General features: G+C 41.4%; 1 protein-coding gene across 1 annotated transcript in view; it reads right to left on the bottom strand.

The window, feature by feature from the left end:
* Positions 1-440: 440 nt before the first annotated feature.
* The window catches only part of LHFPL4 (LHFPL tetraspan subfamily member 4), a 31,555-nt gene continuing 8,947 nt past the window's right edge, over positions 441-23,048 (bottom strand). Inside the window, exons 2-4 of the mRNA XM_074196071.1 lie at positions 4,940-5,176; positions 1,290-1,306; positions 441-617 (exon numbers count right to left, since the gene is read on the bottom strand). Coding sequence (XP_074052172.1) covers positions 441-617; positions 1,290-1,306; positions 4,940-5,176 — 431 coding nt within the window. The remainder of the gene's footprint in view (positions 618-1,289; positions 1,307-4,939; positions 5,177-23,048) is intronic.

The raw sequence follows: 23,048 nt of genomic DNA, 5'->3' as shown, positions 1-23,048 counted from the left end.
AACTGAGAATTCTGTGCTGTACAAAACGGGCCCAGGCCGGGGGCAGGTGGGGGGCATTGAGGCTGGACCCAGTCTGCGGAGCAGTCCTCCCGAGAGAGGGTCAGGAGGAGGCTGGAGGCCAGTCCAGAATGAAAGCAACCCCCTCCCCTCTGGCCCGCTCCAGTGCTTGCTCTGGTTCAGCGTGAAAGGGCAAGAAGGGGGCGAGGGGGTCCTGCACAGAGGGAGATGGAGGAAAAGCTGGCCCGGGCCTTTCCCCAGCATCTCTGAATCTCGCCAGTTAATTCAGTTGATCTTTTTGTCTTGAAACAAAGCTGCAGTTGTCTGGACCCCAGTGAAAGCGGTGGGGCCAGTGGCCAGTGGGATGTTGGCTGAAGAGAGGAGGAGGGGGTGAGTGGCCCCAGGACTCCAGGCTCCCTCCCTCCAGGCAGGTCATCTTCAGCTTAGGTGAGCTGGCTGGGGAGAGCAGGGTCTCGGGGAGGCCGCCCGAGGGAGGTTGGCAGCATCTGAGGCTTCGAGGTGCACGTCACTGAACCGTCGGTGGCAGAAAAAGGCGGGAAAGAGTCCAGTCCGGGGCCTCCAGAGAGGGCAAGGCCCAGTGGCAGCATCTCTGTTATGTTCTGGGAGGGGGGGGAGTGGGAGGGAGTGGAGGGGGCCAGGACAGAGGGAGTCAGCACCAGGAGGGGCAGCCCCCAAACTGAGAACTGAACCTGCAGTTGTGGGTGGGGACCCTAGAGGGCCAGACAGGGAAGGGGAACCCCAGAAGGATACAGGGGTTTCCCCCATGATCTGGAACCAAAAGATTTGGTCACTGAGTCACCATTGGTGATTGCAAATTTTGTGGCCTGGGAGTAGGCCTGATCTGGCCCTGATACCTTCCATGAAGTTAGAGGGGACAGTGGGGCAAGGAAAGCCAGAGAGGCCCAGGGGAAGTCGGGTTCTCTTGAAAGTCCAGTGCCATTGAGAACCAGAGCCCAGGCCTTCCCTGGGTCCAGAGAGAAAGACTTTCTTGAGGTCAGGAAGCCACCCCCATCTGCTCCCTTGGCCAGGAATAGAGATTGGGAGGGATCAGGGAAAGGCAGGAGGGCAGCCCTACTGTGAGAGGAGTCTGATGTCAGGGTCTGCCCTAGGGGTCAAATGGACAGAGAGGAGAGGGAGGGTTGGACAAGTGGAACTCATCTCATTTTTCTGGCTTGAGATCCTGCCCCTCAGGGTCCCTGTGAGTGAGAAACTGGACAGGGGAGGACCCCCCACCCTGGGACCTCCCCACCAGGCCGTAACACAGAACTTACCGCAGAGCCAACAAAATCTGCAAGAGAAGGGGGTCAGGACGGGGAGCAAAGGAGCAGGGTGGGGTGGTCAGGATGGGGGAGAGAGTAAAAGAGAAGATAGACAGAAGGACAGAGACAGACAGAGAGAGACAAAAAGCCAGTTAGATAAAGACGTCCTAAGCCCCATCCCTGCCCCTGTGAGGAACAAGGTCCTGACCTAGAAACCTGAACCCTTCCCAACCTTTGTCCCTTAGAATGGGTTTAAGGGAGGTTAAGGAAGGACTAGTCCTTAATCTTGTCTCTCAGAAATAATCCCCTTGGGGGGCGGCCAGGTGGCACAGTGGATAGAGCGCCGGCCCTGGAGTCAGGAGGACCTGAGTTCAAATCCAGCCTCAGACAATAATTCCCTAGCTGTGTGGCTTTGGGCAAGCCACTTAACCCCATTGCCTTGCCAAAAAAAAAGGAAAGAAATAATCCCCTTGGAATACAGGCTCATTGATTCCCTTCAGAGGTCATTTAGACTAACACTCATTTCATAGATGAAGAAACTGAGACCTAAAATGGGAAAAGGACCCCCTTAAGACCCCACAGGGTACTAAGTAGCAGATCCAGGAGGTAAACCCAGGTCCTCTGACTTTCTCTCCAGGACTGTCTCCACTACACCACACTGGGGAGGAAAACAAGGGAGATGAAGACATCCTCCTTTGGCCGGTCTCCCCTTGAGGCCATAGACCCTTTACACAAGCCAAAGGACCCTTCCCTAAATTCCCAGTGACTTTGACACTGAGCATGTAATTCAACGGGGAACATGGGAGGAAGTCATCATTCCAGTCTATTCTAATCCATCCCCAAGGAGGGCTGTCTTGGTGACGTCCCCCTTCAACCCAAGCATATGCTGGAGCCAACTTGGACAGGTCAGTGATAAATCTTCAGCATGAGCATCTAGAAACCAAAAGCACCACAAATCTGAGCTTCATTTATTGTTTTGTTGCTTGTCTGGATTTAGGAAAGTGATGGAGAAAAAAATGCAGATTAAAACTGAAAGTATATAGTATGTAATCCTGTGCCCCATAGAGCTAATTGTTAAAGAGCTGATTGTTAAATGCTTACCAGCATACACCTGCCTCAACCATTATTATCCAAAAGCAATATCCAGTACAGAGGATGGATCTTTCATAGACCCTGACCTTCACAATCCAGAGAAAATATTCTGTGTACCAATATTCACAAGGGGATCTACCACTTGTGACATGAGGGGTGGCTAGGTGGCAAAGTAGATAGAGAACTGGTCTTGGAGTCAGGAGGACCTGAGTTCAGATCTGGTCTCAGACACTTAATAATGACCTAGCTGTGTGACCTTGGGCAAGCAACTTTATCCCATTGCCTTGTCAAAAAAATAAAAAAGAAATAGTGACATGAGTAGAAGCAGCTTTGAGTAACTATACACAGTTTTCCTCTAGGTTTTAGAAGAAATCTTTTTTGTAGTAAATAAGTGTCCTAATATTCACAAGGGGATTTCTCATTTTTAGAAATAGTGGCAGGAGCAGAAGCAGCTTTGAGCAACTATACACAGTTTTTCTCCGGGTTGTGGAAGAGACATTTTTTCAGAGTTTCATTTATTTAAATGTGCAAGATTATTTTGGGGAAAAAAATCTGACTTTTATTTAATATATTTACTAAGTCTTCCCTACTCCTCCAGAAAACAACAGTTGGGAGAATTCTGGGGAGAGCCTTGGATGAGACCAAAGGTAGAGGGGGAATAGACGGTGAGGTGTGTGCTGAATAAGTATCTAATTAACTGGGTAACTTGAATAATTTCTCCTCTCTGGGTTTCAATACTTTTACCACAAAATAAAGGCTTTGGATTCACTGACCAATCTCTAAGGTCCCTCTCAACTCTGATAGTCTGTTGTTTTATGCTCCAAGGACCACCAGGTATAATTCATTCCATTCCACAAGCAAATCTTTTTATTTTTTCCTCATCTGGGGTTTTGGATTGCCCATAACCCTTCTGCTTTGTTAGGTCAAAGGATCAAGAGTAGCTTGGTGAGTTCTTGATGGAGATGGCCTATGATTTAAAGGCAGTTATGGAGCAGGGCGGGTGGACCTAAGGGCTGCTGAGCATGTGCAGGCCGGCTGGATCACATAGGAGAAGGAAAGGCAACTTAGGACAAAGGGGAAGGTGAATGTCAATGTTAATCTAGGCTCTAAGTCCAGGGACACCACTAGCTACAGAGTAGAAGAGGGAGCAAGACCCAAGAGGGAACACCTGGACGTGTCTGTGGGTGACTTGAGGCTAAAGTTTTGGGAGCCAAGAATGAGGAGGAAGAAGATGAGACACAGGGGCAACTAGGTGGTGCAGGGGATAGAGCACCGGCCCTGGAGTCAGGAGGACCTGGGTTCAAATCCAGCCTCAGACACTTAATAATGGCCTAGCCGTGTGGCCTTGGGCAAGCCACTTAACCCCATTGCCTTGCAAAAAAAAAAAAAAAAGATGAGACACAGTGGGTCAGGTGAGGCAAGATGGTAGAAGATTCCATAAAAGGATAAATTTAGCTTAGCCATTCTGCCTCAACTGCCAAGCAAAGAACTCTCAGGTGTGAGTGACAAGAAGGAATTGTGGACTTTCCCCCAAAATTGATTCAGTGAGATGGTCCTGGGTTAAAATGAGATAGTCCCTACTAACCTTGCCTGGGGAAGCCCAAGTTATTAATAATTTCCATTTCTATTGCATTCAGATTTATTGATATATATATTTAATTTGGGAGCCAACATTGGAGAAGCAGCCTAGGACACTAGCTAGAATGATGTCCTCAGAATCAGAAAGACCTGAGTTCAAGTTTTGCCCGATTGTGTCTGTGTGACCTTAAGTAAGTCCGTTCCCTTCCCAGTGCCCTCATACAATTCTGGAAGACTCTGAGTCACAGAGGTCTTCTAATGACTTTGGTAGAGGGAATTCTCCCACATCAGATGAAATCAGTAAAAAAAAAAAAAAAAAAAAAACCGCAGCAATTCATTTGAGCTTGTGACATGAGTAGTGTAAATAGTATTATTCCTGTTTTGTGGATGAGGAAGCAGATCCAGAGAGCAGCAGCTTGGTCCAAAGGAAGGAGAGATGTGTTTGGAATCAGGCAAATCACTCCTTTTCTGTATGTATTCATTTCCTCATTTGCAAAATGAAGGGACTGGCCTGAATGACTTCTAAGTTTCCTGCCAGATAGCCTAGGAAATGACTCGATCACAAAAAGAAATTGGACAATCCAGGATCCCAACTTAGGTCTTCTGACTCACAAATCAAGGTAGCAAAATTCCATTATAGGGATTACAGTCTGGCCTCTGGATCAGCGCCTAAGAAAGAGCCTCAGGACCCCACTTCCATGTCCCCTTTAGACAAGTGCTCAGAAGGGTGATAACCATAGCACACAAGTGATCCAAGGCTCCCTGGTCTCACCTCTCTCAAGCCACATGAGACATCATTTTTCCTTCTCTAAAATCAATCTCTGAGCTAGTGGACAGACCCACAGAGAAGAGCTGCTCAAGTCTGTTCCTGGCTCCCCAACCCCCCATCCACACCCCCCCCTTTATCCTGTGAACTCCAGAGAAACCCATCTGCCTTGTCAGGACCTTGGCCAGTTGAGAGCACCTGGCTCCCTCTGTCCCTCCCCACTCACCTTTGCTCTCTGTCTTGAGTTCGTCCTGCAGCAAGTCGTTTTGCCGGTTACCCAGCACGAAGGCGAGGAAGGAGAGGATGAGGGCATTGAGGATACCAATGATGGCTAGGATGTACGCCCAGCGAACAGAGCAGTCCCCCAGAGAATACTTCCCTGTCTTCTGCCCACACATATCCCGGATGGTCTCCGCATCCCAGCCATCAGGGAAGATCATACAGCCCAGGACCAGGCAAAGGGCTGGACGAAAGGAGGACCAGGTCCCCAAGGCAGCCAGGGAGGGGGAGAAAAGAGATTCATTACCTCTACTACTCATAAAAGCCAGTCACCCAGAGACACCCAGAGACAGTCACCAGAACTTTCTCTTCCAGTGGTGGAGGCAGGACACCACCCAGTTAATGGAAGTAGTTCCTCAGTGAGCTGCCTTTCCCTAGGTACTTTCTATTTACTCTTGCTATATCTTGTACATATATATTTATTTATATGTTTTCTCCCATTAGGATGTGAAAAATTTGATGACAAGGACCATGTTTTTGCCTTTTTTTTTGTATATGTCCCCAGCACATAGCCTATTGTTTGACTCTTAAAAAATGTTTATTTTTTATTTTTTAAAAATTTATTTTTCCAACTACATGCAAAGACAGTTTTCAACAATCATTTTTAGTAAGGCTTTGAGTTCCACATTTTTCTCCCTCCCTTCCTTCCTTCCTCAATAGATCCTATTAACCAACTTCTAGGAATAGACCCCTGTATTGATCCTGCAAAACCTTTCTTTTAAATCACCTACCTCACCCCATTCAAATGACTTCTGAAATCTCCTCCTGCCTCTTGAAACTGTTATGGATTGACCAGTGCAGAACTGGCAATTTTCGGTCACCCCATCCACTCTGAGTGTGGAACTCCTCCCCACCCTTCTCAATCAAACCCTTGATCTTAGCTCCTTGTCCTGAAAGGCACTTAAGAGATTTAAAACCTGCTTTCCCATGTACTCATAGCCCCTAGTTTCCTGTTTTTGTCCTTTTGGTTTTAGGTTCTCCATTGTCTTAAAATGGAAGCTCCCCCAAAACAAGAACCCTTCACATGTGCTTTTGGGTATAAGGATGAAGCTGATGGGGATGGGGATGGGGATGGGGAAGAGAAGGAGGAAAAGGAAAAGGAGTAGGAAGAGAAAGATCACTTTGATTTTGGTCAGGACCAAGGACATATGGTATAGTGGGTAGAATGCCGGCCCTGAAATCAGGAGGACCTGAATTCAAATCCAGCCACAGACATTTACTAGCTGTGCTACCTTCTGCAAGTCACTTAACCCTGATTGTCTCACAGCCAGGGCCATCTTCAGTCATCCTGATCCATATCTGGCCACCAGTCCCAGATGAGGCTGGTGACTTAGCACAGCAAACCCTCACTCAAATCCAATTCAGCTCTCTGATGTCATGATTTTCTTTGACAAAAAAGAATAAACCACCAATCAATCAATCATTAAGGACAGCTCTGCTGGTCTCCAAGGTTATGGAGCCAATCAGGGTGTCTTTTTGACTCCAGTACTGTGCTCGTTTCTGTAAGCCAGATTCTGATCTCTTAGAATTCTCCCATCAAATGAATCTCTGGTCATCTTGAGGTGAGGACAAGAAAGAAGAGATGTCCCCAAACTCAGGCTAACTTCAAAGTTCACTCTCCTGATCCCTAACCTGCAAAACTCCTACCCCTTTCAGTTTACCCCAGTGGTCTTCAACCTAATAAGAATACCAAGAAGTCAATTCATTTACACACCCCTGCCTCATCCTTAAATGTCCTCCCTACTCCCACAATCTTCCTGTAGATGAGGCTGTCTTTTACTCCACTATCTTCACCTTCTATCCATTAACGATAATAGGACCTGTGTTGGGAAGGCAGAGAAAGTTGGACCCCGTGTACCTTCGAAAAGTAAAGGTCATTTGGTGGGGAGTGGGACTAGGAGAATCAGAACCAAAGGCTGGCAAGAAAAGCAAGCATGTACGTTTCCCTTCCTCCTCTTCACCATGCTTCACCTCCCCTTTCCTGCCCCTCTGCCCTACCCTCCCTCTCCTCTATTTCTCAATTTCTCCTCCTACTTCCACTCATCTCAACACCTTTCCTCTAGCTCTCTATATGGCCTGGATTCTGTCTCCTCTACCCATAACTGCTTCTCTTCCCTTTCCAGATCAGACATGGAGACAGACCTCTCCCTAATTCCCCTTCTCCCTTCTCCTAATCAAGGTCACATCCTATGAGGCGGGGGGGGGGGGGGGGGGGGGAGAGCCCTGGTCCTTGAGAGAATGGGTCTAAGGGGAGGTCAAATCCAGTCTCCCATAAGCGTACTTAGACACCATATAGCTTACATACTTAGCCCAGCCCTTCTCATTTCCTTCCCTCTCTTATCTTCCTCCTGTATCCTCCACATCCCTTCCTCCTCTCCCAATCACCACCCCCCTCCATGCCTGGGCTGGGAGGGGCTAGAATGGGCTGGGAGAGGCTGGGGTTGGGGGAAGAGCAAGACCCTTAGGAGGAAGAAAGGACCCCAAGTCCCAGAGGTAAAGGGCTGGGGCTGCAGTCATTCATCATTCTCCTAGTGAGTGAATTCCTATCTCCATGGAAACAGCCATCAGCTCCCTCCCAGCTCACTGGCTTGGGTTGGCTAGCTGCTGGGTTTCCAGATTCAACCCCTCTCCCTTTGAACCCCGCTTCTCTTCCCTCTCTCAAATCACTGCCTTCAGAGTCTTTTCCTTCCCATCTCTCTGTCTTGCTTCCTTCCCTGAATTTCTTGATATTCTCTCCCCCCCCCCCCCATATTTTGCATCTATTTCTCCGTCTCTGCCTTTTTTGCAATATCTCTATGACTTTCTATTTCTCTCCCTATCTCACTCTTTCTCCTTCTCTCTCCCTCCTCTTTCTCCATTCCTTCCTCCTCTTTAATCTATTTCTCATCTATCTCTCTATCCATTTTTCTGTGCTTTGTCTCATGTATAGTGCCTCAGAGAATAAACACTGGCCCCATATTTCCTGTTTGGAATTTGAGAACATTTGATAGAGAGAGGAAGGTGCCTACTCTAGCTCCTAACAAGAGTCCCAAGCCCCTTGGACAATGAAGCCAGCACCACCCTGATCCATGAGGTGACCTACCAGGCTTGGGATGACCAAGATTCCTGGAGACCAAAATAATCTACTGAGGATTCAATCAGGATAGATAGCCCATAGTTCACATCTTGTCCTCTAGCACAGATCTGCAGGTTCTTCTCATTGACCCAAATAGCCTTGGGTTTAGAGACCATAATCCTCCTGGGGAGTTCAACACTCTCGCACAACACAGGCACTCTCATTGGACCCTTTTGCTGAGGTCTTGTTTAGTGCCAGGAGAGGATGGTAGTGGTAGTAATACTATTGCTGCTGCTGATGGTGGTGATGATGACAAACATCATGTTGAAATCCCTTCCTTCAAGATCCAGGTGAGTTAACCACCTCCTCCATGAAACCTTCTCTGATCACCCCCAGATGGAAATGATTCTTTTCTCCCCATGTCTTATAGCACTTTATTGAGATCTCTTATTTAAAGTTAACAATGTTCCAATTTGCCTAATATTTGCTAGAATCTTAGAATCAGAGAGTTGAAAGGGACCCAGAGGTCATCTAGTGCAAATAGCATCTAAACAGGTATCTTGCCTATACCAATTATTCATGTATCTATCTTATCTCCTTTACTAGTCTGTAGGCTCTTAGGGACAGGTCCTGAGGCACCCAGGGTGGCCATGCACATCCTTAATATACATAAATTGTTATAGTCAATCTTTAGTCAATAACCTCACCTGCAATTACTGCATTGCTATCAGGAAAGCCACCATTAAAACATGCATAAGAAATCAAAGAATTATACAGTGTCAGGACCCAAAGAATTTTCAAAAACATCCAGTCTAATGTTCTCCTCTTAAGAGAGGGAGAAACCAAGGCTTAATGATGTGAGGTGACCTGCTCAAGGTCAGTCCTGGGAAAACAACCCACTTAGCCCATATTAGCATGTCTATGGAAGAGAACCTGTATAGACACGTGTATTGCTAGTAAAAATTTATTACTTTAACAACCAGATCTCTGGGAAAATTTCTATATGGCCCCCTTTAAAATTTAATTAAATAATGAGCATTTTCTATCTCTTTAATTCTAAACATCAGTAAAACAATATGTGAATATATACACATTTATATGCATTTACACATTTTTATATATGCATATTCATATATATATATATATATATATATATATTTATATTCTTCCTTACTTATCTCCCTCCTAGATTACAAGGGAACCCTGCCCCTTTCTGGTTCTCTCTCTTTCCACTCCATACCACCAAGCACCTGACTTTGCATATATGAAATCCAATGAAAAAATTCTGAAACCTGAGTACTGTCCTAGCCCTAAAACTGGTTTATTCTGTGACCTTGGAAAACTTACTTTCCCTCTGTGGCCCTCAGATTCCTCATTTGCAAAATTAAGAGTTTGATCTGGATGGTTCCTAAGGCTCCTTCCAGCTTTAAAACACTATAAATCTCAAAGAAATGAATGAAAGAATGAATGAATGAATGTTTTCGTGTCTAAATATTCCAGTATTTTTTTCCTTTTCCCAGACATCCATGATGTTCATTGCTGTTTCTCCAGTCTGTTTCAAGTTTGTTCCTCTGACCTAAAGCTAAAAACCCCTTTGAACCTTCGATTTGGTATCTCCCCCCTCATTACCTAGAACAGAGTTTTACTGGCAGTGGTAAGTGGGTAAGACATTCACAATTCAATAGGCATTATCATCTCCCAGTAGTCAGGGGCTATATCCTCTGCAAATTTGAGTTAATTTCAAAAAATCTTCAGCAATTATCTTTTTAGGTTCCTAGCTATCTGATAGGAACTGTGGGAGAGACAGGAGATGTATTAAGTCCTCAAGGAGCTCACAGTCAGCTTGAAAGAACCAGGACTTCCATACCTGAAACAAGTAAGTAAATATCTGGATAAGTGATGTTGCTGATGAAGACAATGGAGGCTTCCTGGAGGAGAAGGTACTAGCATTGAACACTAAAGGAGTATTTTTTCAACAGATGATTTGAGAGGAAAGGCTTTTTTTTGGTTTTTGTGTGGCAATGGGGTTAAGTGACTTGTCCAAGGTCACTCAGCTAGTAGGTATCCAGTATCTGAGTCTGGATTTGAATTTTGGTCCTCCTGACTGCAGGACTGGTGCTCTATATACTGCACCACCTAGCTTCCATATTCCCAGATTATCTGTCTATAATCTCAATCAAGAAAAGAAGACATATAAAATATAATTATATTTCCATCATTTAGCTCTATTTTTGTCTCCTTTTATTTAATATCTTTAGATATTATGTATATATTCAATTTGATTCATTAAATAAACATTAACTATATTTCCATCATATATCTATAGTCTAGGTCTATCTTCTTTTATTAATGTCTTTGTATAATATGTATATATTCAACTTAATTTAATTCAACAAACATTTATTAGATGCCTGCTATATGCCAGATTCTATGCTAGATAATAGGAATATAAGGATAAAAATGAAACAATCCCTGCCTTGAGGTAGCTTATATTCTTCTAAGGATGTATGTATAAACATATTCATAAGTTAATAGATACTTTGAAGAAAGACTTTAACCTATACTTTCTCTTCAGCTGTAGTCATACATTGTCACTGAAAAAATATTTTGTGTTAAAAATATGACTCCTTAATATGGAAATATGCTAAATATGATTGAACGTGTAGAACCTATATCAGATTACTCTCTGTCATGGGAATTGGGGAAGGAAAGGAGAGAGGTAGAAAAATGTGGAACTCAAACGCTTACAAAAAGACGAATGTTGAAAACTATCTTTGCGTGTAATTGGAAAAAATCAAATCAAATCACATTCCAAAAAAATGGGTCTTTTTTGTGAGGGTAACTTGGAAAAAATAGTTCAAAGAACTTTCAATTTCCCCCAAAATCTGGCCCTCTCTCTGACTCTAGTTAAATTCTGGGCTTGATGCCTTAATCCATTTGCAATGCCAAGATATAGAAACTAACAGTTCTATAGGTAGTCATTTACCTGTATGTCATAGTGTGGACAAAAGATGGTCTTCATTCATTTAGTTTTTTATGCGTGAATAATTAGATCCTTTTTTTACATCAATATTAAATCTATCTTTCCAGTTTCTACCCTTTCCTCTTATTTCTTCTTTGTGACACCAAATATAATGACTTTACATCCTCTTCTGTGTGATATTCCTTCAAAGTCTTGAAGACAGTTACCATGTCCCTCCTAAGGTTATCTTCTTTGAGCTAAACATCCCTATCTCTTCAACTGGAGCCCTTATGGCATGTACTTGGTGGACCTCCTTTCCACCTTAAGTGAATACTCCCAATCTTATTAATGTTCTTGGCAACCAGAATTGAACACAACACTTCAAATGTGACTTGCCCAGAATAGAGGACAGTTGGACAAATAGCCCCTTCTGAGTCCCACATTTTCTGCCTCTCCTAATGCAACCTAAAATGATATTTACTTGGTTGCCAATTGGTTGTCAACAGACACATTTATCGACCTTGCTGTCCAAGACCCCCCCCATGTTTTTTCAAATGAACTTCTGTCTAGACATACTCCATTTTATACTTGTGAAATTTATTTTTAATCTGTGTTCAAGTAATGCATAGAGTAGGCTTTCAAAAAATGTTTGCTACATTAATTAGTATGTTATCTCTGAAAGAGCACTGGACACTGAAGAATTTGTTTTGTTCAACTACATGTTTGTAACGGGAGTTTTGTTTTCTTGTTTTTTGCAGTATCTGGGAGGGATGAGAATGAAAAAAAAACTAATTGAAAGAGCAGTAGATTTGGAGTCGGCTAGCCTATGTTAGAATCCTGGTTCTGTTACTTGTAGTCTGCCATGTCCATTTTCTAGACTCTATCTCTTGATTAGTAACAGAAATTGGATTAGATTATTTCTAAGGTAATGATGCTAAGACCCAACTGCTCTAATTGTGAACAAATGAATGAATGAAACTCTATGCAAAATCCCAGGTAGAATATGTGTGAGAAACAGTGAGACTGAAGGAGAGGGGGAAATAGGGCTGCGAAGGTAAGTTGGAACCAGACTATGAAAGAATTTGAATGTCAAGTTTGATGGAATGGCTAATGAGGATGTTGCTACACCTGGATCTGATATTAGACATGAGTTGACTTGGGCCTCCAGTGGCAGGATGATAGTTTCACCACCTTGACTACAATACCCACTTTATCCACACGTGCACATGCCATCAGGGTTACAGTCTGGATCTGCTAAAAGGCAAACTAGAGGAGAGAGTTGTATCTTAGGAGTGAGGGGAGGGGGGGATCTGGGCACCCGTAAGGAATCCACCAAGATGTGGATCGTATCTTCTGATTGGTCCCTGAAGGTAGAACTAGACCCAATGAGGAGAAAAATTTGACTTGATGGGAAAAAAATATCTTAATAATACTATTCAAAAGTTGAATGCTCTGTCTTGAGAGGTAATGGACTGCCCTCAAAGGAGTCTTCAAGGGGAGACTGAAGATGCTGGAGAGGGATTTTTGGTCTCTGAGGTCCCTTTCAGGTATGTAGTTCTATTATCTACTCCATGAGTTAGGATTGACAAACCTAAAGAAGAAAATCACTTCTTTGTCTAAATCCCAAACTTAAGATTCAAAAATGGCCAACTCTTTATCTTTCACTGGATTTGGAGGCAAGAAGTTCAAGCCCTGCCTCAGACATTTACCAACTGTGAGACCCTGGTCAAGTGACTTAGTCTCTCTTGACCTCAATTCCCTCATCCATAAAAGGGAGGTAATATTAGCAGCACCTAATGGAACTTGTAAGGATCATGGTGGTTGTGAGGATCAAATTAGATAGCTTGTGTAACACACTTTGCAAATGTTAAAGAGCTCTGTGAATGTTAGCTATTACTTTTCCAGGTCCATGTGTGTTCCCAAGTCCCTTTGGAAGACTCTACCTGCCCTTTATCCAAGTCACTTACCACCCCCCCAAGTCACCTAGTCCTTTAACATCATATAACAATGGATGATTCTATTTTCAAATATCTTCCACTTATATAGAATCCTAGACAGACAAGACCTCAGAGGTCATTGAGTCTGATCTCCTTATACAGATAAGGCAACAGGTCCAAGAAAATCAAGTGACTCAACCAAGGGTCACACAATTGGTAAGAGTCTGAGCTGAGATTTCAACTCGGAATTTCTGTCTACAGACTGAATTTCCTTCCAGGTAATCTGTTTACTAAACCCAAGCTCCATCAGCATCATTTAATCTGAATATCAAAACCCCTGAGAGGTCAAAGATTCTCATCCCTCTTGGATAGATAAAGAAACTGTTATGATCACAAAGTCAGGGCCAGAGCTAGGACTCCAACCCAGGACTTCTAATTTCAAGACTTCAAGTTGAAGTAGTAATGTTAAAAATAAATGAATGAATGAATGAATAAAGAAAAAAGAAAAAAAAAGAAAGGGATATTAGAGATCATCTAGAACAGCCCCAGCATTTTAATGAATAAGCAGCTCACCCAAGCCACTCAAGTAAAATATGGTAGAAACCAAGTCTTCTGACTAAATTCCAGCATTCTTTCCATTGTACCATGCCTCCTCTCAAGTCTGATGCTCTTTTTTTCTATGACCTTTTTTTACGTTTGATGATACTCCACCTCATCCTGGTATCTGTATTATGTTTCACTCTCATGGAATCTTCTTCTCAGCTGACTGCCAATATTAATCCCCACTGAGCTCAACCAGAACTAGAAATCTTTCACCTTAACTAACTAGAAATTCAGTTCTGGAAGAATGGCAAAAAGAGATAGGACAGCCCATTTCCTACAGTTTCCAGCCTCATTCTTATGCTAAGGAGGGGAAGAGGCCAAGGCCCTCAGGAGGGGACCAGTATTGGACAAGTACTAAGGGCTGAAGCCACAGAGCATGTTGGGGAGGAAGTATGTCCCCTCCTATCATTGACCTGGGTAAAAACTTCAGTTGTCCTATGCTAATTATGACTGCATCTAAGGCATTGGCTGATGGTAGTTGTTAAGGTCCCCTCTCAGTGGAATATGAAGGATTCTAAACTCAAGAATGGTGAAATTTCAATGTTGACAGGTTGGAGGAGGATATATTTAGGGTCAAAATGGTCTTTCTGATCCTCTAATTTTACTGCATGAGTAACCACCTTATTTTTTTTAATTCTCCCCAAGAGTTCTCCAGTATTATTTTTCCCTTTCTATGCCTGAAACATACCCCTTACCACCTGTATAACTGTAAAAAAAATCCCCTAACCTTCCTGGACCTCAGTTTCCTCATCTATAAAATGAAGGGATTGGATTCAATGGTCTCTAAGATCTCTTTGGGCTTAAAATCTATTATCCTATAGATATGAACCATAAAGAGAGAACATGATACTGTAGAAAGATCATCAGATTAGAAGTCAAAAGCCCTGGGTTAGAGTTCCAGCTGTTCCTGTCTCAGATCTTCATCATACTAATAACACATACTTGTTTAATACTTTAAAATTTGCAAAGCTCTTTTCTCCCAATAATTGTGTGAGGTAGATATTATTAATCCCATTTTACATATGAGCAAACTGAGGTCCTCAGATACTAAGTGACTTGTCCACAGTTACACAACTAGAATCTGCTAAGAGAATTTGAAATCAAATCCCCTGACGCGCAATAACCCCTAGGCTATTGTGCCATCCTATGAAAATGAAAATAATAAGTGGAGTAAATTTCCCTCGCAAGGTAACTGGGAAACTCTGAAGTTAATCATGAACTGCATTTTAAAAATTCAAAGCACTCCATGAGTGTTATTATTACTAGTATGATGATGATGCCTGTTCTGAGACTCAGTTTCTTCATCTATAAAATGAAAATAATATCTCCCTGAGTTTTTATGAAAATTAAATTGTAGAAGTATTTTGCAAATCTTAAGGGGATACTATATAACATACAATAAACAAATGCATGCATTCACAAATCTATTCTGTGTGGACGTTGCTGCTAACATTTATTTAGCATTGTGTTAAATGCTTGAAACTTATTATGTCACCAGATTTTAAATTATATTATAAAGCATCAGTCATCAAAACTGTCTGGTATTGGCTAAGAAATAGAGTGCTGGACCAGTGGAATAGACTAGGTGCAATAGCAGGAAATGATTATAATAATCTGCTGTTGGATAAACCCAAAGAGTCCAGCTATTGGAATAAAAACTCTCTCTTCGATAAAAACTGTTGGTCAAATTGGAAGTTAGTAAAGAAGAAACTTAGATTAGACCAACACCTCACACCCTATTCCAAGATAAGATCTAAATGGATACAGGATTTAGACATAAAAAAACAATATTGTAAACAAACTAGAAGATCAAGGACTAGTTTACCTGTCAGATCTATGGAAAGGGAAGCAGTTTATGACTAAGGAAGAGATGGAGAACATCACTAAAAACAAACTAGATGGTTTTGATTACATTAAATTAATAAACTTTTGCCCAGACAAAACCACTGTAACCAAGATCAAAAGAAATGTAGTAAACTGGGAAAAAATTTTTACAACTAGTATTTCTGACAAAGGACTCATTTCTAAAATATACAGAGAACTGAGTCAAATTTTAAAAAAAGCCATTCCCCAATTGATAAATGGTCAAAGGATATACAAAGGCAATTTACAGATCAAAGCTACCCATAGTCAAATGAAAAATTGCTCTAAATCATTTCTTATTAGAGAAATGCAAATTAAAGCTTCTCTGAGGTACTACTTCACACCTCTCAGACTAGCCAATATGACCAGAAAGAACAATGATCACTGTTGGAAGAGTTGTGGGAAATCTGGGACACTAATACATTGTTGGTGGAGCTGTAAACTCAATCTTTCTGGAGAGCAGTCTGGAACTATGCCCAAAGGGCAACAAAAATGTGCATACCTTTTGATTCAGCAATACCACTACTGGGTCTATACCCTGAAGAGATGATGAAAAAGTGTAAAAACATCACTGGTACAAAAATATTCATAGCAGCCCTGTTTGTAGTGACAAAGAATTGGAAATCAAGTAAATGTCCTCCAATTGGGGAATGGCTTAGCAAACTGTGGTATATGTATGTCATGGAACACTATTGTTCTATTAGAAATCAGGAGGGACAGGGTTTCAGGGAAGCCTGGAGGGATTTGCATGAACTGATGCTGAACGTGATGAGCAGAACCAGAAAAATACTGTACACTCTAACAACAACATGGGGGCTATGATCAAACTTGATGAACTCATTCCAAACAGTACAACAATCAGGGACAATCTGGGGCTGTCTGCAATGGAGAATACCATCTGTATCCAGAGAAAGAACTGTGGAATTTGAACAAAGACCAAGGACTATTACTTTTAATTTAGAAAAAAACTGATATTGTCTGAGCTTGCTATCTCTTATACTTTATGTTTCTTCCTTAAGGATATGATTTCTCTCATCACATTCAATCTGGATCAATGTATACCATGGAAACAATGTAAAGACTGTAAAAATTGCCTTTTGTGGGGGGTGGGGGGAGGGAAGTAAGATTAGGGGAAGAAAATTGTAAAACTCAAAATAAATAAGATCTATTAAAAAAAAGAGAAAGAAAATTATGTCATTTGATCCTCACAACTGGAAGGGCTGCTAGAGAATAGCTCACTCAGTTGTATCCTTTTCAGGGAAGGAAACTGAATCCAGGGATTAGCTATAGGGAAGGGGAACTCCATATTGGTCTGGTGATACCAAGGCAACCATAGGTAGGACTTGAAATTCAATAAATCTAGGTGCTTTTTAGGGGTGAATTATGACTAAATATAGCCCTCAAATGATGTTATAAATATCTTAATGATCTTTAGCAGAAAAAAAGTTTCCTCAGAGTTGGATTAGAACAAAGTAGGTTTTCTGTCATGAACCTCATGGACAAAATGGGGAAACTTATAGATCCCTTCTCAGATGAATATTTTGAAATGAATAAAATAAAATTCAGAGGACTGAAAAGTGAGAAAATGATAGTGAGGAAAGTTATCAATATATGTCTCTTTTAAAAAAAGTTCATAGGATCTAGATCAAGAACTTATGTCCAAGGCTATATTATTTGTTGCCAAAGAGTAGCAAAACTTCCGGAGATCACATTTTTCATAATTCAAAAAAATCCCCAATAGAAAAGGTAGTCCTTTTGGATGAAATTGATAAACTATTTTCATTCATTCAACAAATATCGTCTAAGCATATATGAATAAGGAACAGCAGAGTACAAGGAGGGGATGGGAGGGAAAGAAGTAGTTTAAATAAGCCATAGTGCCTACTGTGGTAGAGCTTATTCTATAAGAGGAGGAAATGACACAAATATTTTAAAGATTTACTTGGTAAGTGTACTCAAGAGATGTAAAACAAAGAAAGATGAATCCAGGTCATTAGATCAAAAGGAACACAATGGCTAAGGACCACCTAAAGATGGATTCAGGAGGGAATCTAGGAACCAGATGAGCAAGCACAGTAGAGCAATTTGCTGAAGGTCAAAGGCAAAAAAGGGAATCAATATGGTTAGCGAGGTGTATTCTCAGACCACTTGGGCAGAATGAGGAAACAGATGAAGATTTAAAGGAGCAGATCAAAAACTAGCATAGAGATAATAGTATTTGAGGGTTTTTGTTTGTTTGTTTGTTTGTTGAGATATAGTATTTGAAGACAATTACTGGTCCTGAAGTCAGGGAGAACTGTGTTTAGATGACACCCCTAACATTGCCTAGCCATGTGACCACCTCTCCAAGGCTTAGTTCACTCACCTCTAAAATGGAAATGATAACACCTGTAGTCAGAAGGTTATAAGAAGATGTTTGTAAAGTGCACCCTCTAAATGTTAGCTATTATTAGTAGTGGTAATAAGAGACCTTAATTATTCACACATCTGTCAGAACTCTCACTTTGCCAAAAACAGAGGAGCTAATCGTTTCTTGACTTGCTTTAATGATAATTTCAATCCTTCAGAAGATGAAGGAAGTCAATGGGGGAGGAGCTGCAATTCTGGACCCTGATTCTCATCAATTAAGAAGAACTGGAAGAAATTAAAATGATGGCAATTTGGGTGGGAGGGGAGGGGAAAGTGACCCCCTCTCCTTTAAAATTTGTGATAGACAAGGAGGAGAAAGCCAGGTATATAGTCTGACATGTAGCCTAATTTTGAGAACAGATTTCAAAGGACTCAAAGACAGCACAAGTAGGGTCCCCTGGAATAAAACTCTATAAAGAAAATCATCCAGGAAACTATCAAAAATGAAATTCTAAAGCTACAAAGAGAAAGCGTTTCAATAAGGAAAGAGGGAAGTTCTCTAAAAAGTCAAACATAATTGCACAGAAAGCACTTCACCCAATCACATTTTTAAAAGGTATCCTGAAGAAGGAATCAACAGCAGAGAATGAATGGTAGAATAGTTCTAGAAGAGCAGCAGAATGAGCTGTGACAAGGCAGAAAAGCTAAAGCCAATAGGAAGGAGGGAAAGAGGAGGATCATCAAAGAAATAGCACTACTGTTCAGGGTAGAGGCTACAGTTCAAAAGTGCCCACCTGTATGCCTTTCCCCCATGGTTATCATTGTATATCTTTTCATCAATCAGACTTAATTAGCCTTTAGAAAGGAGTATTTACTAAGGAGGGTCATTAGGAACAATTGGTATAAAATATCATCCCAAATTCTGTGACATATTCCCACAAGTCCATTCAGTGTCCAGGAGAAAATGGGTTCAGGATTAGAGAATATGCATAGCAAAGGGAGAATAACTTTTGAAAGTCCTTTTTATGGAGTTCCCAAGATATTACCTTTGGGTACAGTATACCTGGGCTCCTTGTAGGTCCTTGAAGCTGCCTGTCTCCATCACATCCAGTCTATCCCTAGCTCCTGATGGAAACCCTGTGGTCAACCACTGCTATCTAAGAGAAGAGTGCTAGAACACTAATGAAAAAAATTCCAAGCCTTCTGGTCCTCCCAAATTCACTAGGTCTTCCTCTTAGTCCAGGTGGAGGTGGAGGTTAAGTTTAATGCCAAGGGGTTCTCCTCCTCCACCACTCAAGTGATTACTCCTCAGGGATCACTTGCTCTCCTCTCAATGGCCAGATACTCAAATCTCTGGATTCCAAACTGGTTATCTATTTTCTAGATGACCCACAGAGCAGGACCAAGTTTCCATAATCATTTAAAACCTACTTTCAGGGAGATGTTCAGATCTTGTTCACTCTAGTTCCCACTTCTGATTGATTATCACTTGTTTAAAGAACCAGAACTTTGCATTTTGTTGTTTACTTTAAGTGGGATCAGATAATTAGTTAGGTTTACCCTCTCCCACACTTATGCTTGAAAAGGACCAAAAATGCCAAATATGACAATGAAAATCAAGACAAGTGAGGAAGTCTTAAAAGAAGATTTCACTGTCCTGGTAATTTTAAGCTCCCAAGAACAGATGAAGTATAGAAAGAAATGGCATAATTACTAAAGGAACGATTGCTGAACCACCAACAGTGAATCATGGAGAATGAAAGATGTCCTCTGTATGTCAGCTGGAAAAGGACAAATACTCTTATAATTTTGAAAGAGGAAAAAAAGAGGGGAAAGAAAGACAGAGATAGAGCCATCAGAGACAGAGAGACAGAGACAGAAAGAGAGAATGAAGAAAGGAATCTATAAACTATAAAACTGTGAGCATTACTTCTATTCAATTCAAAATTCTACAATATATTACCAAAGGGATGGTTAGTCAGCATCCAGAAAAGGAAACAACAATCACAAAGAGCCAGCATGACTTCATCAAGAACAGGTCATATTAAATTCATTTCTTTTTGGAAAGAATTACTATAATCTGATAGATTAGAGGAGTTCTGTAAATTTTAATTATATTTTAGTGGAACATTTGAAAAACTCATTCTTGTAGATAGGATATGAGCTAGAATAAAGTACAAATACGGAGATTTCTAATTGGTGAATAATCAACACAAAGAGTAATCTATTGAAGTCCTCGCATCTGTGCTTAACCATGTTACAAATAATAAAGGGTATAGTTGACCAACCTATGAAATTTTAATGTGACACAAAGCTAAAAGAGATAATAATATGCTGTATGATAATTAGGTTCTGGTTTTTTTTTTAGGTTTTTTGTAAGGCAAATGGGGTTAAGTGGCTTGCCCAAGGCCACACAGCTAGGTCATTATTAAGTGTCTGAGACCAGATTTGAACCCAGGTACTCCTGGATAATTAGGTTCTGGAAAAAAATATTGACAGGCTAGCATGTTGGGTCAAATTTAATAAGATTTAATAAGGATTCTTGTGATATCTGACACTTGGGGCTAAAAAAAATCAAGATAGGAGAAACATAGGTAGATAACACTTCATCTGGGGAAAAAAGGGTTTTGAAAATAGTAAGCTCATCATGAATCAACAGAGTGCTCTAATAGCCCCAGCTCTGCCCCTCAAAAAAGCAATCTTAGGCTACTTTAAGAAGGACATAACTTGGGGGTGGCTAGGTGGTGCAGTGGATAGAGCACTGGCCCTGGAGTCAGGAGTCCCTGAGTTCAAATCCGGCCTCAGACACATAATAATGACCTAGCTGTGTGGCCTTGGGCAAGCCACTTAACCCCATTTGCCATGCAAAAAAACAAACAAAAAAAAGAAAGACATAACTTCCAAGACTAGGGATTCTAGAACAGAATTGGTCATACCACATATGATTTATTGTGTTGAGTTCTAAGTATTGCATTTTAGAACAGATATTGTATAAACTAGAGAGTGCCTAGAGAAGGATGACCTAGGAAGGTGACCTAGTGATCCCATGTCATATGAGGATCAGTTAAAGAAAGTGGGGAATGTTTAGCCTAGAGAAGAGAAGACTTGGTTGGAGATGGAGGAGAGAGTTGTATCTGAAGAGTTGTCATGTGGAAGAAAGAATGGATTTGTGTAATTTAACCCCAAAGGGATCAGATTTACATTTGCTGTCAAACAAAGACATCCTAGCAAGGGAAACAGTTCAAAAGCCAAATAGGATCTCTTCATCACAGAGGTCTTCAAGAAAAGATTGGACAGCCACTTATTGTGAATGTTGTGAAGGGGAATTTGGGCCAGATGCAAGCAGGACTGGAGGATGTCTGAGGCTCTTTCCAATTCTTAAGACTTGGGGTGGGGGGAATAAACTGATACCCAACAGCACTTACCACAGTGCAAGGCACAGGCACGTATAAATGCTCAATAATAGTCATTGAATGAATGAAATCCCAAAACAAATCTGAAATCAAACCCAAACAAAATAAAACGAGAACAGTATCACTACAGACAGAATTACTAAGAGTTAGGGGTTATGGGAAACATTGTTTTAAAGACCTAAAGTGACCACAGTCAACTATCTGACCAACTGTCTACATGTTGCCTAGAACCCAAAGCAGCACATGGTGGCATTACTTCATCAGGTCTGAGCTGACCTCATGCCTCTGACCTCCCCTACCTCCAATTCATCCCACACACTGCAGTCAAAGTCAGTATTCTTTAAATATCCTTTTGTTTATGCTATTCCTCTGGAACTTGTGCAATCCTCAGCTACCTCTTCTGTCATATCTAAACTCCATAGCATAGGCTCCAAGGATCCTGCACCAACTTTCCCTCACACTCATTCCCTTCTCAAGAGGACTCATCACTCAAACTCCAGTTCCAGTCTCTGCTCCTACCAAGCCTGTTTCCCAACCCCCCAAACAAGGCTGACCCTCTAGAGCTTCCACTGAGTCTTTCCTCCTGGAATATCCTTCCTACTTCTCCCCACCAAGTCATGCTCCTTCTCACTGCCCTCGCCATTCTCCATCTGCCTCTGATGTAATTAAATCTAGCTATAAAAACATTTATAAGCCCCTGCCTGCTTCCACACATCAGGGGAGTTACAAAACCAAGGTATGGAAAAAAATGACCTGATCCCTAGAATAAGAGCTAAAATCCTTTTTGATAATTTGGTTCTTGGAAACTCCTTTGTCACCCTCGCTAGACTTCTGACTCAAGTTACTTCCCTAGACTCTTTTTTTTAGTTTTTTTTTCCTAGACTCTTATACTAGTCTGCTCTTTCCTCCATCTGAAGAATACCCAGATGCCAGGCTCTTCTTCCCCACCTAGAATTCATAGGAACCACTTGTTCTTTGCAATATTACCTAATAGCTTGTCCTCAGACTCACTCAGCAAAACCTGGTAGATTCCTCCTGCTTCACTAGACCTCTTGCCCTGACCAGTCCTGATTTACCCTTGCTGATTGCTGTTCAAAGATGTTTGACTTTTCCTTGGAATTTTGTTTTTGCAGAATCTAGTGACAAAAATAATGCTGGATTATAAACCCAAAGACCTAGGGGCTAATCTACTACTATTTTGTTAGCATGGGCAAGTATAGCATCTGGCTATTCTTAGGTAGGTCACCAGACCTTTATTTCCTCAACTGTCAAATAAAAACAATATGATTAAAGAATCTTTCTAGGATCATTCAATTTAGAATTAGAAGGGATGTTAGATATTATCTAGCTTGATCCACCTCCATATTGAGGGAGGAAGAAACTAAGGCCAGACAATTCCTGGAGTGTGAATCAAGTGGTGTATATATATAATGAGTGAGACAATGCCCTGGCAAAGTCTAAAACACTAGACAGATGTAAAGGATTATTATTAAACTATGATGACTCGCCTGCTTAATCCTCTCTGTGCATCTCATTTCATAAATGATGAAAACCAAGTGAAAGCTCTTATTCAAAACTATGAGGATGGTTGAGTTAGACAGATGGGAGATTCCACATCTATAGCAGAGAGCAGAGGCTCTTCCAGAGAGCTATGTCATGACCTCCAGAAGGACTGTCTAAGTTCAGGATTTCTGTAATGCCTTAAGAAGCCTAACCTCAGAAAGTTAGGTCCACAAAATCTATGTTATCTACATACTTGAGTTTCCCAGCTTGGATTGCTCACCTCTCATAATTTCCTTCTAGTGAATGAATACTGATCTCCACCCCAGAAGAGGAAACAAGTCAAAAGTCATTCACATTTCATAGAACAACTC

The sequence above is a fragment of the Macrotis lagotis genome, chromosome 8 (assembly GCF_037893015.1).
Source record: "Macrotis lagotis isolate mMagLag1 chromosome 8, bilby.v1.9.chrom.fasta, whole genome shotgun sequence".
NCBI lineage: Eukaryota > Metazoa > Chordata > Mammalia > Peramelemorphia > Peramelidae > Macrotis > Macrotis lagotis.
Note: the sequence above shows the minus strand (reverse complement) of the source record. Positions and strands in the feature narration are given on the sequence as shown.